At 43.2% G+C, this 18,199-nt stretch overlaps 1 protein-coding gene across 7 annotated transcripts in view; it reads left to right on the top strand.

The window, feature by feature from the left end:
* Positions 1-1,205: 1,205 nt before the first annotated feature.
* The window catches only part of BBS4 (Bardet-Biedl syndrome 4), a 39,501-nt gene continuing 22,507 nt past the window's right edge, over positions 1,206-18,199 (top strand). The window contains exons 1-3 of one of the 7 annotated variants that reach the window (XM_087878261.1): positions 1,403-1,488; positions 8,049-8,100; positions 15,055-15,131. In XM_087878261.1, the coding sequence (XP_087734387.1) occupies positions 15,083-15,131 (49 nt within the window). In that variant the 5' untranslated portion in view covers positions 1,403-1,488; positions 8,049-8,100; positions 15,055-15,082. Of the gene's footprint in view, positions 1,489-8,048; positions 8,101-15,054; positions 15,132-18,199 lie in introns of all 7 variants that reach the window. The other 6 variants (XR_009621999.2, XM_060689458.2, XM_087878262.1 and 3 more) reach the window with 6 other exon arrangements.

The following is an 18,199-nucleotide window of genomic DNA, read 5'->3' on the forward strand; positions in this document are numbered from 1 at the left end:
ACACAACAGACCAAGTAATGCTGTCCAACAGCTCACTGATGGTGGCCCTTTAGTTCATTGTTGAGTGCAATTATAGCACTGGGATAAAAACTTCAGAAAACGTGTGGTCCATATTTTAATTGTTCTGTATCTTCTGCCAGAAGGCAACAATACAGGCCTTGCTGAACAACACAACCAAGCTTACCAATACGCATTGTAGGAGAGCATTTTTTTTCCTGCATCCTGGGTAACAAGTTCCATTAAATGCTGCTTAATGATGGATGCTTAAAATCAAACCTCGAAGAACAGGTTAAGTATGAAGGAAGAAAACAAGCAATTCTATTTCCCAGTTATGCAAGCTCTCCTTTGAACCGTGCCCTATTTAAATGAATATGTTGAATGAAGTCAACATATATATTTTTTTTCTCCCAACAGGTGAGGGCTATAAATTTTTGCCCTGCTGACACCCGAGGATCCTTAATTGTGGGCATCATACGGAATAAACAAAACCTGAATGGCTTGTTCTGCTTCACTAAATTTGCTGCTTTAATCTTTATGCCAAACTATGCAAACCAACCCCCCCCCCAAAAAAGGGGGGGGGTGTCATGTAAAAACCATGTAAGATAGACTTTCCCAAACTTGGCAATTTTTGAGATGGGTGGACTTGAATTCCCAGAATCAACCCCCCTCCCCCAAACTCGGCATGCCACCTGGGGAATTCTGCGAGTTGAGGAAGTTGAGAAATGATTACCGGCTGGGGAATTCTGGGAATTGAAGCCCACCCATCTTAAAAGTTACCAAGTTTGGAAAAGTGATTTGAAGGGCATCTCAATATTTGTGGCTATAGCAACCTCTTGCAAAAATCTGGAAATCCCACTGCAATTCTTTTTTTTTTTTTTTTTAAGCAACACTTTGGGCATTAGATCGCCCTAGAGGAGCCATAAAAGTGCAAAAAAAATATAATGCATACAATAAATTCCGATTCCTCGAACAACAGGATCCCCCCCCAAAAAGGCAAGGCAAATCCATGATTTCTATCTGCAAGGGGATTTTGGATCTTTTTTTTCCTCTCCCCCTCTGGCTGTTCAAAATAGTTCACTCCCTCTCGTTGCCACCAATCGCGGTGGGCGAGTCCAATTCACAAAAATAGGGGGGAGAGGGCGGAACCTGAAGATGCCAGCCAAACCCTTGGGATCTCTCTCGCGCGGGAAGTCCGCCTCTTCCTCGAGCCAGCTCTAATACCGACCGAGATACGTGACGTCACTTCCGTTCTTGACGCCGCTGCCCGCTATAAGGGTTCAGAACCTACCCGGAGAGAGATTGAGGCTCAGAGAGAGAGAGAGAGAGAGAAACCGGAAGTTCTGGTTACCCTTGGCAACAAGACATCCGGGCCCTTCCTCCTCGGAGTGGAGCGATTACTTCCGGTCTGGCTGGTCACCTAGGCAACGGGCCCACTTGGTGGAGGCTTGTAGGAGCCGAGGCGCCATGGCGGAGGTGACAGCTCGGCCGGTGAGCGGGATTCTCCGTTCTCGCCTGTTGCGCCTCTTTTCCCCTTCTGAGGGCCGAGGGAGGGCCCTGGAGGGACGGGACCCTTTTGCCGGGGGATTCCAGGGCCTAATTGCGCCTCGCCATTCCTCCCACCGTCTTCCTGGGCTGCCTCACCCACCAGGCCCTGCCCTGCCCTGCCCTGCCCTGCCCTGCCCTGCCCTGCCCTGCCGGGGTCGGGGTGGTTCTAGGTCGGTGGGAACCCAGCTAACTATGGTTTCTTAGTTACAGACCATGGCTTAGCGTTTTGTGCCAAGTCAGTCCATTGTGGCTTGTCCAGCAGACCGTAACTATGGGGTTCAAGACCTGGGGGGGCAGTTTATGGGGTCCCAGGCTTGGCAGATTAGGGTTTATATGGGGTGCAAGACCTGGGGGGGGCAGTCTATGGGGTCCCAGGGTTGGCAGATTAGGGTTTATATGGGGTGCAAGACCTGGGGGGGGGACAGTTTATGGGGTCCCAGGCTTGGCAGATTAGGATTTATATGGGGTGCAAGACCTGGGGGGGCAGTTTATGGGGTCCCACGCTTGGCAGATAAGGGCTTATATAGGGTTCAAGACCTGGGGGGGCAGTTTATGGGGTCCCAGGCTTGGCAGATTAGGGTTTATATGGGGTTCAAGACCTGGGGGACAGTTTATGGGGTCCCAGGTTTAGCAGATTAGGGTTTATATGGGGTTCAAGACCTGGGGGACAGTTTATGGGGTCCCAGGTTTAGCAGATTAGGGTTTATATGGGGTGCAAGACCTGGGGGGGAGTTTATGGTGTCCCAGGTTTAGCAGATTAGGTCTTATATGGGGTTCAAGACCTGGGGGGGAGTTTATGAGGTACCAGGCTTGGCAGATTAGGGTTTATATGGGGTGCAAGACCGGGGGGGCATTATATGGGGTCCCTTGATTCCTGTGAGGGTCTGCCTCCCTTTTCTTTTTCCTTCTCATCCCTTTTCAACACCTGCAAAGACATGCTTCATCTTTGCTTGGTTCCCCCTGCCAAGCCCCTATATTTTTTAAAAAGTAGCCTTCTCCATCTTATATTTTATTCCATTTGTGCGCTACCCAATTCCCAATCATTCTGAGCTCCGGGCAACTTGGAACCCACTCTTAAAGAAGAGCCTACCCTCTATTTTGGTGGCAGTAAAGCTATGAAAGGGGAAATATTGACGTGAAGAGATTGGCATGCTTGAGAGCCAGTTTGGTGTAGTGGTGAAAGGACTGGCCCAGAAACCAAGGAAACTTGTGATTTGTTACCTAAAATATTGCCAACGTTAGTCGTCTTGAGTTCTCCATAAAAAAAGGTGGGGTGAAAATATAATGATGACCGCACAATGGTTTGGTTGCTAGAACTGTAACCAGCTGGAAGCTCTCCACCTGGACAAATTCCCTCCCTTGAAGACCTTTCTATCTAAAAGTTAGTTCTGAGCTTACAAAATTCATATAGTGACTGTTCAAAGTTACAACATCACTGAAAAAAGTGACTTATGACCCTTTTTCACACTTAACGACAATTGCAGCATCCCCACGGACATGTGATCAAAATTCAGATGCTTGGCACCTGAGTCATATTCAGGACAGTTGGCTGTGTCCCAGGGCCATGCGATCACCTCTTGCAATCTTGACAAGCAAAGTCAACGGGGAGGCCAGATTCACTTAACAGCCATGTTACTAACTGAACAACTGCAGCGGTTCGCTTAACAACAGTGGCAAGGAAGGTCATAAAATGGGGCATAGCTCCCTTAACACATGTCTCATTTAGCAACATAATTTTTCGGTTCCATTGTGGTCGTAAGTTGAGGTTTATCTGTACCGTGAACATAATGGAGAGAAGCAGAGCCAAGTGTCCAGGGGTGGGGAATTTGTGGTTATTTTAACTTATATTGTACATTGTTAGGTTCAGTTACAAAATGTAGTTGTTAGGGTGTGTGTAAAAAGTATTTGTTGCTTGTGCAACGAGCAGAGCAGAAACACACAGGGAAGGAGATAAACGTGCAGCTTGTGTGAGAAAAATACTTTATATACAAGATAATAAGCAGTCTCGGTGTAGGTAAAACAGTCCAAGGTCATAAACAGTAATATCAGTCCAGTAAGTATCTTCCCTTACCAAAGCAAACAGACTTTAGTAACTCTCGGTATTCAGTACCATATAACAATTCAGTCTAACACCAATCAGCAGAAAGACGCAGGAAGCAACAGGAACAGGATCAGTCAGGAAGAACGAACGCTTCTCTGCACTGCTTATTTATGCACTGTAGCCTAATTACAGGGTTCAGCAAACCCTGATTACGTGGCTCAGTTGTTTCTTAAAGAAACAGATATATTGCCTGACCAACAAGTTAGGAGTAAGCTACAAGCTGAACCTAACAGTAGTAACTGTGAAAAGTGCCTTCATAACAAAGGTGGACTTTGGGGCAGACACCTGAAAAGAAGCGTGAACCCTTAGCGTCTTTAAAAAATTTTTTTAAATACTTTTGAGGTTTCCTGAAGCCCACTGGTCATCTGATTTTGGTAACTCACTGAAGAACTATGATAGCTTAGATTGGAATGCTATATTGGTTTTCCACATCTGAGATCTTTTGCTAGTTTGGCCGAACATTTTTTTTTTTTTAAAAAGAGCCACAGCCTAAGCTTGTAATCTTGAAAGGCAGTGTGTAAAAATAAAAAAGATGGAAAGAGGAGAAAATAAGCGTCTCATGCTCTGGTGTTTTATCAAGCAGAATATATGTTCAAGTGCTGGTTTTTAAATTTCATTTAGAATAAATTTCATCTTTAGGCTTGATTTCAAGTAGATCTGTGTGACCAGGTTTTTGTTGCAGTGTTCTGACTTTTGGATTTTTGACAGCTAATATATAGTAATCTTTATTTGGTGGAGGAGTGTTTGTTTATGATCAAACCCACATATATAAATTAGTATCCGGTGGTATCCTAAAAACCAAGCCTTCTGTTTAGGGAAAGGCCAAGCTCTCCTCACTTTTCCTGGAAGGAACTCAACAATACTGAACAATCAATAAAAAGAGACCATGTTTGCAGTGAAGTCTAGAGATTAAGAAGATGATATAAAATAAAAAGGCACAGAGTGGGGCATGAGAAGAAAAAGTAGAGACCTCAAATACCATTTCTAGCTATTACATAAATTTCAGTTTTCCCCACTATCTGATAGAATAGAATAGAATTCTTTATTGGCCAAGTGTGATTGGACACACAAGGAATTTGTCTTGGGGCATATGCTCTCAGTGTACATAAAAGAAAAGATACATTTGTCAAGAATCATAAGGTACAACACTTAATGATAGTCATAAACAGTCAATATAAATCGTAAGGATACCAGCAACAAGGTTACAGTCATGCAGTCATAAGTGGGAGGAGATGGGTGGTGGGAACAATGGGAAGATTAATAGTAGTGCAGACTTAGTGAATAGTTTGACAGTGTTGACGGAATTATTTGTTTAGCAGAGTGATGGCGTTTGGGGAAAAAACTGTTTTTGCGTCTAGTTCTGGTGTGCAGTGCTCTAATGTAATGTAATGGTTGCTGGATAATCACCAAAAAATGGTTTTAAAAAATCAACTGCTTTCCTATTGTAATACCCAGATGGGTGATGATAATCTTTTTATTGTTTCTTTGTGCTCAGTACTGTACTGTAAATTTTTTTTAAAAAAAACTTCCTTCCCTCCCTTCCCTGGTGGCGTTTCAAAAATTATAATACTGTAGTCCATTCTACAATTTCAGAAGTTTTACATTTTACCTTGCTGTGAATAAAAACCAGGCCTTAGTAAAGACAAGATCACACAAAAAAAATCATCTGTACCTTTGCACATTTTAAATTATTGCTCTCTGTTTATGGCAACCTGGTTTAATAAGGAATTCATTAAAATATTTTTTCCCGGTATTTCTCTTCAAAAGACATGACTCATGGATGTGCCTTTTTTTCTTCTGATGGTCACAGTTGGAGAGTGTACTTAGAATCTCGTGTCTTTATGAACACATTCCAGGATTTTTAATAGTTCTTTTAATAAAAGCTCCAGCACAGCATGCTGTCTTTGGCAAAAGAATTACAATGTAGGAGCCAACTGATTGTCTATTCTGCTTGACTATATTTGGTGCTACAGTAGGAAAGTTTTATATTTTAATTGGAGTAAGATTTTTAGACTGGATTTTTCACTGGAGCACCATTCTCATCCAGCACAGTTAATTCTGCATCTCAAGGTATTATGGAAAAAGCTTCAAATTGGTTTTCAAAAAAATCTCTCTGTTCATTTGTTCTGTATTACCTTAGAGTGCTGTTTTAAGTCAGAAGAGCTTAACAGCTATGATTCTAAAAATCTTGAAATTTAAATGTAAAAATTCCTCTCTGAGTACTGAAACACATGGGCTATAAGAAATCAAAGCAACAGTTTACCTAAACAAAGCTTATTCTTGTTTCTAGAGTTCTACCTTAGGTACGAACCCTTTTGCCTGGATTCTAAGATGTTTTGAAAATCTATATCTGTCTGTCTGTCTGTCTACTTTACTTCTTTATCAGTAAAATATATTTGAATATATATATATATATATATATATATATATATATATATATATATGTATATACATATCACCTATAAACCTTGGCGATGGTGCCTGTATTGTTGGAGATGGGGGTAGAGAGTGGGGCTTATTTATCAGAACTTCGGGGCTAAGGCTAAACCAATCGAATTGAAAAGGAAAACAAGACTTTCTTACTTGCTTTGTCCTCTTGGGTTAGTGATGTCACTGCCTGTGATTAATGCCACCATTTCTTCCCGAAATGGCCATGTTTCAACAGAATGCTGAGCCTACAAAGGAAGACTCTGCTCACCAAGAGATTAGCGACTTTTTTTATGTTTTGCTTTGAACCTAATCAGCAGTTCTGCCCCTTCTTATCCCTGGTGTATCTTCAGCCTTCGGAGGAGAACAGAGCTGGTTTAAAAAAGCAATATGTGCTTGCTAAAAAGAAATGCAGCTCAGCACCTTAAGCTGTTCTCGAGATGTGTGTGTATGCGTTCCCAGTTTCCAAAAGGTTAGCTGAATTAGGTTGTTGCCGTAAAAACAAGGAAGCATCTGAAGGCACCTTAATGTCTTAATGTCTAATATTGCGCCATGATATATCCAAGATATTTATTCTGAGTGATAGGAAGGGGGAGAATTGTAACTAATGAAGTCAGAGGGAATGAAATGCAGGAAATAAGGGCTGTGACAATTACCTTATTAATACCTAGGTAATCATCACTCCCTGTGTTCTCTGCATTTCATTTATCTGATTTCATTTGTTTTCCCCTCGAGTGTTTATAGATACCTAGAATGACACTTTATAGATTTAATTACATAGTTGGCAGTTGATTTAGCTGCTCTACATTGGTTGTGTGTGTATTTGTGAATGTGTGTGTGTGTACGAATCCGAGTAAGGGTATGGCTAGCTGATGAGAGCTAAATAGCTTGAAATAGATCTATACCAGTCTCCCTTTATTTCTTTATCAGCGAAATATAAATTTGAGATACAGATCTTATGTGCCGGAGACAAATTCCTTGTGTGTCCAATCACATTTGGCCAATAAAGAATTCTGTTCTATTCTGTTCTATTTGGTTCTATTCTATATGCATACACACAAACACAGACAGACAGACAGACAGACAGATACTAAAGAAAGCATGACTTCTGCTGTCCACAATGGAAAAAAAAATTTTTTTTTTTCTGGATTTTTTTCATGCCCTTGCTGTTGGTAGCCACCAGGCAAGAAAGAACAATATTTCACATTTGAAAATTCTGCACCTCATAATCTTCAGATTTAATAATAACATGGAAAATAGCAAGTGGAAGGGAAGAGAATTAATTTGCTAATTATTATATTGCTAATGACAGCTAATCAGCTAATACCCAGCTGATTATCAGCCATTTTGTTAATAAGAGCACATTTCAGTATGTTCTCTTACAGCACTTCTAACACCCATTCTACAGAACGGGCAAGCTGCAGGAAAGGGCACCCACAATTACTGAGCTTGTGGGTTTGTTTATCTTCCCTCTAAGAAAATAGTTGTGTTTGGAAGGGGAGTTATTTTGGAAAAGGAAACATAAAGTGATAAGATGGCAAAGTTGGATACAATTTGTAGCATAATTCAGTTACTGTCGTTCAAAGGGTTTCCATCTCCCTGAATTTGAACAAAATTCCAATATGTGGAAGATTTAGAAGAGGCAAGATAAAATACAGTTTCATATGGAATGCCATTTGTGTTTGGAATTCGCAGGAGCAAAAGAGGTTCTTCGATTAAATAACTTTTAAAAGATATTAGCTAAATCGGACCTTTGTGTCCAGAGGCAGCACTACAATACATTTTGAATTCTCAGTTCTAACAAAAAAAAAAAAAAAGGCATGAGAATGGGCTGTTGGCTTTTCTCCTCTTAGTTATTTCCTATAGTGGTGTGTATTTTCTGGTCTAAAGTTTGGAACTCACGGAGGGTAAATAAGGTGATTCCTTTAAACTTTTTAATTCTGACATTTGTTACTTGTTTTTAATATTATTTCAGACTGCATCCCTACCAGCAGCAACTGAACTTCCCAGAGCCAGGTCTGGAAGAGGTTTGTTCTCATTTTATATCTCTATAGTTATTTTAGCCATTTTTAAACTACTGTCTCTAATGCATTCTGTGCAGAAAACATTTCAGTTTAATAAATTTCGATTAATAGCCCCAAAATGGTTATTTAGGGGACAAACTGATTCTAGTTTGTCAGTATACAATATACATATACAAACTACAGTATACGTGGTACCTTGCTCAATAGTAGTAACTGTGAGAGGGATCTTGGAGTCCTAGTGGACAACCGTTTAAATATGAGCCTGCCATGTGCAGCAGCTGCCAAAAAAGCCAACACAGTTCTAGGCTGCATAAACAGAAGGATAGAATCAAGACCGCATGAAGTGTTAATATCATTTTATAATGCCTTGGTATGGCCACACTTGGAATCCTGCATCCAGTTTTGGTCGCCACGATGTAAAAAAGATGTGGAGACTCTAGAAAGAGTGCAGAGAAAAGCCACAAAGAGGATTAGGGGACTGGAGGCTAAAGCATATGAAGAACGGTTGCAGGAACTGGGTATGTCTAGTTTAATGAAAAGAAGGACTAGGGGAGACATGATAGCAGTGTTCCAATATCTCAGGGGCTGCCCCAAAGAAGAGGGAATCAAGATATTCTCCAAAGCACCTGAGGGCAGACCAAGAAGCAATGGGTGGAAACTAACCAAAGAGAGAAGCAACTTAGAACTAAGGAGGAATTTCCTGACAGTGAGAACAATTAATCAGTGGAAGAACTTTCCTGCAGAAGTTGTGAATGCTCCAACACTGGAAGTTTTTAAGAAGGTGTTGGATAACCATTTGTCTGAAGTGGTGTAGGATTTCCTGCCTGAGCAGGGGGTTGGACTAGAAGACCTCCAAGGTCCCTTCCAACTCTGTTAATCTATTCTATTCTAGTTATTCACTGACATTAAACTACATATGCCTTAGCTCCCATAGAATGGCCAACTGTGCTTTTCTAGGAAATGCTCATATCATTTCCTAGAAAAGACCTGGGTGGTTGAAGACGATTGTGGCACCCTCTTTGATTGTCTTCCTTGTTTTCGGGTCTTTAGATGGCCTAGATCTCAAGACCAAGGAGCTAGCGGGTTGGTCATTTAATCTCAGAATACCCAGCCATATGATCCTGAACTATTTAACTCTTCGTTTTGTGGAGGCTTCAATTAATAAGTGGTATTATTGCCAGTATAAGGGACGCAGTGGCTCAGTGACTAAGACGCTGAGCTTGTCGATGGAAAGGTGGGCAGTTCAACGGTTCTAATCCCTAGTGCCGCGTAACGGGGTGAGCTCCCGTTCCTTGTCCCAGCTTCTGCCAACCTAGCAGTTTGAAAGCAGGTAAAAAATGCAAGTAGAAAAATAGGGACCACCTTTGGTGGGAAGGTAACAGCGTTCCGTGCACCTTTGGCGTTGAGTCATGCCGGCCACATGACCACGGAGACATCTTCGGATAGCGCTCGCTTTTCGGCTTTGAAACAGAGATGAGCACCGCCCCCTAGAGTCGGGAACGACTAACACATATGTGTGAGGGGAACCTTTACCTTTACCTTTACCTATTGCCAGTATAGTTCTATAGCCATTTATCTACTGAAGCCCATAACTCCTTTAAAGGTCTTGCATTACTCACAACGGTGATGTTACCTAATTGCCCTTCCAGTATATTAAAGATTAATTTGAAGAATTTAATAAGTAACCCGATGAGATGGGTTTATCGGGTGATAGGAATTAACAGGGCCTGTTTTATCCCTTCATAATGTACGGTCTCACATCGGACGAGGTGGCAGTCTCGGTTTTATTTCGACGCTCAAAAGCCTGCTTTGTGCGCTGTTTCCAAACGGGCAAAGGAGAACAGAGAAAAGCTCTCTTTCTGGAATTTATGAGTAATGCAAAGGCAGTTTGAGTATTCAGAATAAACTTCCTTCCTTTGAAATAATTCAAACCAGATGTTGTAGGGGGAAAAAAGAGGGGAGGGGGAATCCTGCTGTTATAACATTTTGCAGCTTAGCAGCAGCAAGAACCAATAACTGTGGCTGAAATAGTTTATTGGAAACTGTAGTTGTTGGAAGTAAGCTTGGGAAATGTACTAATCCACTCTGTCTTCTGGGCATTTGTGGCCTAGAATTTAACTGGAACCAAGTTCTGTAAAGGTTCGGATCACTCGGAGTCTATTTTTCCTTGCTTTAAGCCATCCCGTACTTCGACCACCGTAGTCAGCCAGTTTCCAACAGAATAGGAGTCGGAGTCGGAGTCGGAGTCGGAGTCGGAGTCGGAGTCGGAGTCGGAGTCGGAGTCAGAATAGAATAGAATAGAATAGAATAGAATAGAATAGAATAGAATAGAATAGAATAGAATAGAATAGAATAGAATAGAATAGAATAGAATAGAATAGAATAGAATAGATTAACAGAGTTGGAAGGGACCTTGGAGGTCTTCTAGTCCAACCCCCTGCCCAGGCAGGAAACCCTACACCACTTCAGACAAATGGTTATCCAACATCATCTTAAAAACTTCCAGTGTTGGAGCATTCAGAACTTCTGGAGGCAAGTCATCCCACTGATTAATTTCTCCTTAGTTCTAAGTTGCTTCTCTTCTTGATGAGTTTCCACCCATTGCTTCTTGTCCTGCCTTCAGGTGCTTTGGAGAATAGTTTGACTCCCTCTTCTTTGTGGCAGCCTCTCAGATATTGGAAGACTGCTATCATGTCTACCCTACTCCTTCTTTTCATAAGACTAGGCATATCCAGTTCCTGCAACCGTTCTTCATATGTTTTAGCCTCCAGTCCCTTAATCCTCTTTGTTGCAATGGAGGAAGCTGGTTAAAACATTCCTTCTTTTCCTTGCTGGATATTTTGCAGTGGAGAGAAAAGATGAATGTAACAGAGCAGTCGGAGAACACAGGATAACGCAATTAGACCAGTGGTGAAATCTAAAATTTGTTACTACGGGTTCTGTGGGCGTGGCTTGGTGGTGGTGGGGTTAATGTGACTGGGTGGGCGTGGCCAATTTTTTTTTAAAACTTTTAAAACCATTTCTTCTAAAACCGAAGAAGAAGAAGAGGTTGTAAAAAAATGCTTTCAAAAGGGTCTGACGATCCCAGCTGAGTTGCCTGATCAGCAGAGGCTTTTTTTCTTTTAAATGCCTCTGACGATCAGGCAACTCAGCTTGGATCGGCAGAGGCATTTAAAAGAAAAAAAGTTTTTTTTTTAAATGCCTCTGACGATCCAAATTGAGTTGCCTGATCAGCAGAGGCTTTTTTTTTTTTTTACTCTTAAAAGCATTTTTTCGGCCGAAGAGGTTGTAGAAAAAATGCTTTTAAAAGTAAAGAAAAAAAAAAACGCCTCTGATGATTGTGCGGCTCAGCTGGGCATAGGGGGGTGGGGTTGGCAGGGATTTTTGCTACCAGTTCTCCGAACCACCTGCCTCCATCGCTACCGGATCGGGCGATCTGGTCCGAACCGGGAGCATTTCACCCCTGAATTAGATGGTGACATTACCCATAAAAGTCTGTGAACGGTTTCAGAGCCAACGAAAGAATCAGCAGGAAGGAGCCTATGTTTTTCAGGCAGATTCATCACAGGCTTTTTAACTGTACACCGAAGCAGAAGACTAAATGGAATGGCTCGTTTGAATTTTTCCTCACTGAAAGCAATTGCGGAACAGCTGAGTGGAGTAAATCTTTTCTGATGGAATAAAGGTTGAGGTAGATTGAATTTCCTGCTGGGTGAACGCAGAGAGTCCCGTTGATAAAATTATTCATGAGAATGCCGTTTTCTTTTGCTGCATTTTATTTTTATTTTATTATTGTTGTTGTTATTATTTTTGGTCATACGTTTCCAGAGCTGCATTTCGTAGCATCTCAAACATCCAACTTGTAGCAGCAACCCCGAGAGATTCGAAGCATGCCAGCTACGACTTCAAAAGGGCCAACGGTGATAGGGGATTTTAACGGCTGCCGCTTTCGTCTGCGAGATTGTAGCACCACAAAAAGTTTTCTGTTTTAAAAAAAGACCCTCCGGGCCTTTTTGAAGCGTGGAAGGGTAGAGCTTGCCTGTTTTATAACTCTATTCCAGTGGAAAGATTACGACAGTGGCAGATTTCCGTGGAAAACAAAATACTGTATGCTTCATGGGCTGGATTGTATACTTGGAGGCTTATGTTGCCACACAAGCCTTAGGAAAGCTGATTAACTTTGGGAGGCTTTGTAAGAATAACCGTTGTGTAAGATAAGCACCGCCGTTTATATGAGTTATCTATTTTCTTACCCTTTTTTCCAACATCGTTCCAGATACCAAGTTATAAATTTGTTTTAATATTACCGGAACACTCAGAGCTAAAGAAGAAGGAAATAAATGTATAATCCTACATGAAAATCCTGTTCTTTTTTTTTTTTTTCTTTCCCCCGATCTGTTTTGAAACTGTTTAAATGATTTGTATGCTCCGTGTTCTGCCGGAATAAAATGGCTTTAGGTATCGCCCTAAGCAACCATCGCTTTTACGGGCTTAATGGGCTGTGTGAACTGAGCCCCTGTCAGACGTGAAGTGATTCGTCTGGCAAATGGGGTAGATGGCAGGGGTGGGTTCTAAATTTTTTTACTACTCTGTGGGCGTGGCTTATTTTGTGGGCGTGGTTTGATGGTCATGTGACAATTCTTTGGGATTTAGCAGAGGTATTGGTCTACCAGGCTTTTAACTGCTTGCAGAGCCGTACCAGTCTACCCATTTGTTTTTTGAGTGCACTGGTCTACCACCACACTGCCTTTTAACACTGATCAGCTGTAGGGCGGCCCTTTGAAGCTCCGCGGCAAGAGTTTTTTTCCTTCTAGCTGATCAGCTGGGACTTGGGAGGCAGTGAATAGATTGGGGGCGGGGCCAAATAAAAGGTAAGAAGAACGTGGGGGGCGGGACGGGAGGGCCCAGCTCCCGAACAAAGAGAACCGGTTCGGTGATCTCATATCGTCACCGCTACCGGCTTGGCCGAACCGGGCCGAACCCACCACTGAGGTAGCTCAAACTGTAAGACCACTGCACAGTTCGGTTTCAGCCAATGGTGGGTCTTTCTAAATAATTTCGATACTTGCAGATCCTGCTGTTGGTATAACTGCAGGTAGCCAGTCCTCGGCTTACGACACGACTCAGACCAGAATTTGCGTTGCTAAGCAAGGCAGCTGTTAAGTGAATCGCATCTGATTTTACAGCTTTTTTTTTTTTTTTTTGGCCACAGCTGCTAAGCAAAACACCACCGTCGTTAATTGAATTGTGCGGTCGTTAAGCGAACCCAGCTTCCCCCCAAAACTGGCTGGAATGGTCGCAAATGATGCTCGTATGACCCCGGGGACACTGCAACCATCATAAATTCATTTTGATCAAATGATTATGGGGATGCCGTGAGCGTTGTAAGTGCGAGGACTGGGCCGTAAATAACGTTTTTCAGTGCCATTGTAAATTCCAACAGTGGCTAAACGAATGGGTGTAAGTCGAGAACTACCAGTATATCAGGAGATAAATTATTTCTAATAACAGCAGAAGTTTCCATGTGTCTTTCGGACATCTGGAGAGAAAAACTTTGCCATCCTGCTTGTTTTCCACTAAGGGGAGCTGCAGAGTCAGAAAATATCTTCCTTCTCTTTGTTTGCTTAAATGGTCTCTCTCTCTCTTTCTCTCTCCCTCTTTCCTTCTCTCTCCCTCCCTCCTTCCCTCCCCCTCTCTCTCTTTGCCATTTCAATCACACTTTTTGCCTTTCTGGTGTACGGGGACTGTTAATACAGGATAGCGAGATAAATTACAGCTTTGTTGCAAGCATCAGAATTGTTTATGACGGGTTTTATTAAACCCAGTTGACTGTAAATAACTGTAAGCCATACAGGTTTATTGTTTGATTTAGAGTTGATTCCTGTGGCTGTTTGAAAAGAAAAAAAAAAAGTGAGCTAAGAAGAACATTAAGCACGGAGACAATAACAGTGGTTTGGGAATACGGAGATTTCAAAGCTACCTGCTCCGTGTGCTTAGGGGAAGAAATATGCCTCTAACCTTCGGATACTGTATCTGGATTATGTACAGTGTGATGCAGCTAAGACCCCTCTGGTTAGAGAATTGATTACGCATCTCTGATTAACCTCGGCCTTAGGTAAAAGCAACCACATATAAATCAGCCTTACCAACTGGAACTTTGCAGAAATGTAGGACAGCAACGCCAATCCCCGATCTTTGCCACTTTTAAAGCAGCCAGATATAATATTTTCTCTTCTTTTAAAAGAAGTATAATTTTAACAGAGTAACAGAGTTGGAAGGGACCTTGGAGGTCCTCTAGTCCAACCCCCTGCTCAGGCAGGAGACCCTATACCATTTCACACAAATGGTTGTCCAATCTCTTCTTAAAAACCTCCAGTGTTGGAGCATCCACAACTTCTGGAGGCGAGTCGTTCTGCTTGTTCTCACTGTCAGGAAATTCCTCCTTAGTTCTAAGTTGCTTCTCTCCTTGATGAGTTTTCACCCATTGCTTCTTGTTCTACCCTCAGGTGCTTTGGAGAATAGCTTGACTCCCTCCTCTTCTTTGTGGCAACCCCTGAGATATCAGAAGACTGTTATCCTGTCTCCCCTAGTCCTTCTTTTCATGAAACTAGACACACCCAGTTCTGCAACCGTTCATCATATGTTTGAGCCTCCAGTCCCCTAATCATCTTTGTTGATCTTCTCAGCACTCTTTCTAGAGTCTCCACATCTTTTTTTTACATTGTGGAGACCAAAACTGGATGCAGTATTCCAGCAATTTTAAAATGATGGTCTGCCAAGAAAATGGAAAACGACATATTTACATGTTTTAATTCTCCCTTGTTCCTTGCTGAGGGAAATCAAAGGCACCTGGCTGTCAGTGTAAGACCAATTCACACAAGTGTCAGGTTGTTGAATATGTGCCAGGACCTTTCCTTTGCACCTCTGTTGCTGTCATCTCTCTCCTTGTTCCTGCAGTTCTCTTGGCTTCTTTGAAAGGTGAAGCATGAGTCCCACTGACTTAGAAAATTCAAATGCGGGCACAAAATGGAAACGTTTTAAAGCAAACATTCCACATTTGGAGTGGCAAAGGCTTGGGTTGCCAAGATTTTGTGCTTTAGAGAGATTTATGGATGCATTTGTTGGACCGTCTAGAAGAAGGATGCAGCGAAGGATATTTTTACAAATTTGTTTCACTGGAAGTGTTGCATGGTCTTGCAATTTCAACTGGAGCCAACCTGAAGCAGAGTTAGAATAGTTGGAGGAATGTTGCTAGGTCACGTGCTCTGAGAGATAGCGACCACGCAGGCATATTTGCCTAGAAAATCCTAATAATTATAATTATTGAGATAGAAGTAGTAAGCCTCCCTGTAGGTGGAATGGGACAACTCACCGCAGCCAACTTGCCACGGCCAACTTGTCATGGGACACTTCAACACTTCAATTATTGGTTCAGGCCAGCAAGGAGGTGGTGGCGGTTCGAGCTGGCAAAGAGGGGTAGTGGCAGGCCATTCGCACCGATAAAGAGGTGGTAGTGGTGGCAGGCCATTCGCGCCGGTAAAGAGGCAAAGGAAGTCTCACCAGGCAGGCAGGGAGCCGGGCCTCATGGGAGGCAGCGGAGAATGGCAAAGGAAGGCTCGGAAGGGAGCTATGCTGTGTGGGAGGCTGGGGTGAAGGCAGGCAAGTGGGATGGGCCCCGCAGGCTGTGTGGTCGCGGCAAGTGAGCTAGCGAGCAAGGGAGCCAGAGAGCAGCAGCAGCTATGCTGCGGCCAAGGTGGGCGAGGCGAGATAAGGAATGGCTGGGATTCCTGGGAGGGGCAAGGTGAGGTGGGGTGGAGCCAGCCAGTGGTGGGATTAGCCGGTCTCCAAACTGCGCAACAAGTTAACAACTGGTTTGCCCGAACCGGTGCGAACCGGCTGAATTCCATCTCTGTTGTAAATCAAGGACTACCCGTCCTTGAGTCAGAATACAGAATAATAGAGTTGGGAGGGACTTTGGAGGACTTCTAGTCCAAGCAGGAGACTCAATACCATTCCAGACAAGTGGCTGTGTCCAATCTCTTCTTAAAAACATCCAGTGTTTTTAAGGGATGGGGAGAAGGAAGAGAAGGAGAGAGAGAGAGAGAGAGAGAGAGGAAAGCAGCCCATCCTCAAACTTTGTGTAATGAATGAGAATAATAACAGGAGTTGGAACGGGCCTTGGAGATCTTCTACCCATTGGCTCTGGCAGGAGATGCCGATACCACTTCAGATAAATGGTTGTCCAATCTCTTGTTGAAAACCTCCAACGATCCACGATTTCTGGAGGCAAGCTGTTCCACTGATGAATTGTTCTCACTGTTAGGAAATTTCTCCTGAGTTCTAGGTTGCTTCTCTCCTTGATGAGTTTCCACCCGTTGCTTCTTGTCCTGCCCTCAGGTGCTTTGGAGAATAGCTTGACTCCCTCCTCTTTGTGGCAGCCCCTTGTTCTCATTGACACGAACTTTCTCCTTAATTCTAGGTTGGGTCTCCCTTGGATCAGCTTCCGCCCGTTACTTCTTGTCCTGCCCTCAGGTTGCTTTGGGGAATAGCTCGACCCTCCTCCCTTTTTCTCCTTGCAAAGGTTTTTGCCTTGCGAGCTGCCTGCTTCCAACTCCTGCCCTAGACAAGCTCTTCCCCATCACCTCTGCATTTGCTGCCTCAGCAGCTCTTCCCACGCAGCTCCCCCCCCCCACACCCCTTGTTTTCTGCTGAGCTCCTTTATCATCATATCCACTTTACAATTTTTTTTTTTTTTTTTTTGCCTGCCTCCCTGTGAGTTGCTATGGTTACCTTGGCTCACCAACCTCTCGGCTGCAAGGGATGAGTTTGGCGCACTCCCGAGTCATGTTGGTACGATGCGAACAGCGGCGTCTTCTTAAAAACTTCCAAGCCAAGGTGGTTGAAAGCTATCTCGGATCTGGGTTAGTTGCTGGGAGCTCTCCCGCCTATTGATCGTATTGTGAGCCAGACTTGCTGGAGAGCTTAACATTGACCTCTCTCTCTCTCTCTCTCTCTCTCTCTCTCTCTCTCTCTCTCTCTCTCTCTCTCTCTCTCTCTCTCTCTCTCTCTCTCTCTCTCTCTCTCTCTCTCTCCCTCCCTCCCCCCCCCCTCCCTCCCTCCCTCCCTCCCTCCCTCTCTCCCTCTCTCTCTCTTTCTCTCTCTCTCCCTCCCTACCTATCTATCTATCTATCTATCTATCCCCCCCCCTCCACCCAAAAGAAAAAAAACACCCCTCGGTAAGAGCAAAAGATTTGTCATGCTATCTCAGTCTCACTTCCCTTCTAGCGATAACCAGCCTGATGCTCTACAGAATTCAAAAGAGGAATGAAATTGACTCCGGTTTGCAGCCAGCTTTAAAGTGTCGGTGATTATCTCTAAAAGGCTCTATGGGTTTGTGGTTTGTTTGTTTTTTCCCCCCTGAACAGGAACGAGCCAGTATTTCCAAGCCAGCGGCTATAATCTTTAAAAAAAAGTGAAGGAACAGGACCAGAATAAGAACTAAATTTGGGTTTATCCTGTATGTCTTTTAAAAATAAGAGGATTTTGTAAATGGCAAAATCTCACAATGGCAGCCCAGGTGTGTAAGGTCGTTTCCCCATCTCTCCCAGGAAAATCATCATGCCTCGGCTGGTTTTGGAAGGGCACTGGGGGTTGACAGATGGGAAATGCCACCCCCCCTACCCAGCCTTAGACCTTGGCATAAAGGATCATATATTACTGCAGATTTAGCTCGTCCACGAACTCGGTTGGAATGGCCCAGTAAAGGGAAATTTTTGGAGTGTGGCATTGTTCAGTTTATGGAATCTCTTTTCTGCCATTTACCCTCAAATATAGATGAATTCTATTTGTTGGCTTGGATAAAGGAGATCATCTTTGTGGAATGCAGGTAGTTCTTGAATTACACCCACAACTAAGCCCAACATTTATGTTGCTAAGCGAGACATTTGTTAAGTGTGTTTTTGTCCTGTTTTATAACCTTTCTTGCCCCCGTTGTTAAGTGAATCATCGCAGTTGTGAAGTTAAGGTAGCAGGGCTGTTAAGTGAATCTGGCTTCCCCGTTGACTTTGCTTGTCAAAAGGGGATCACATGACACTGGGACGTC

The sequence above is a fragment of the Pantherophis guttatus genome, chromosome 13 (genome assembly GCF_059756535.1).
Source record: "Pantherophis guttatus breed Tessera chromosome 13, ASM5975653v1, whole genome shotgun sequence".
Taxonomy (NCBI): Eukaryota; Metazoa; Chordata; class Lepidosauria; order Squamata; family Colubridae; genus Pantherophis; species Pantherophis guttatus.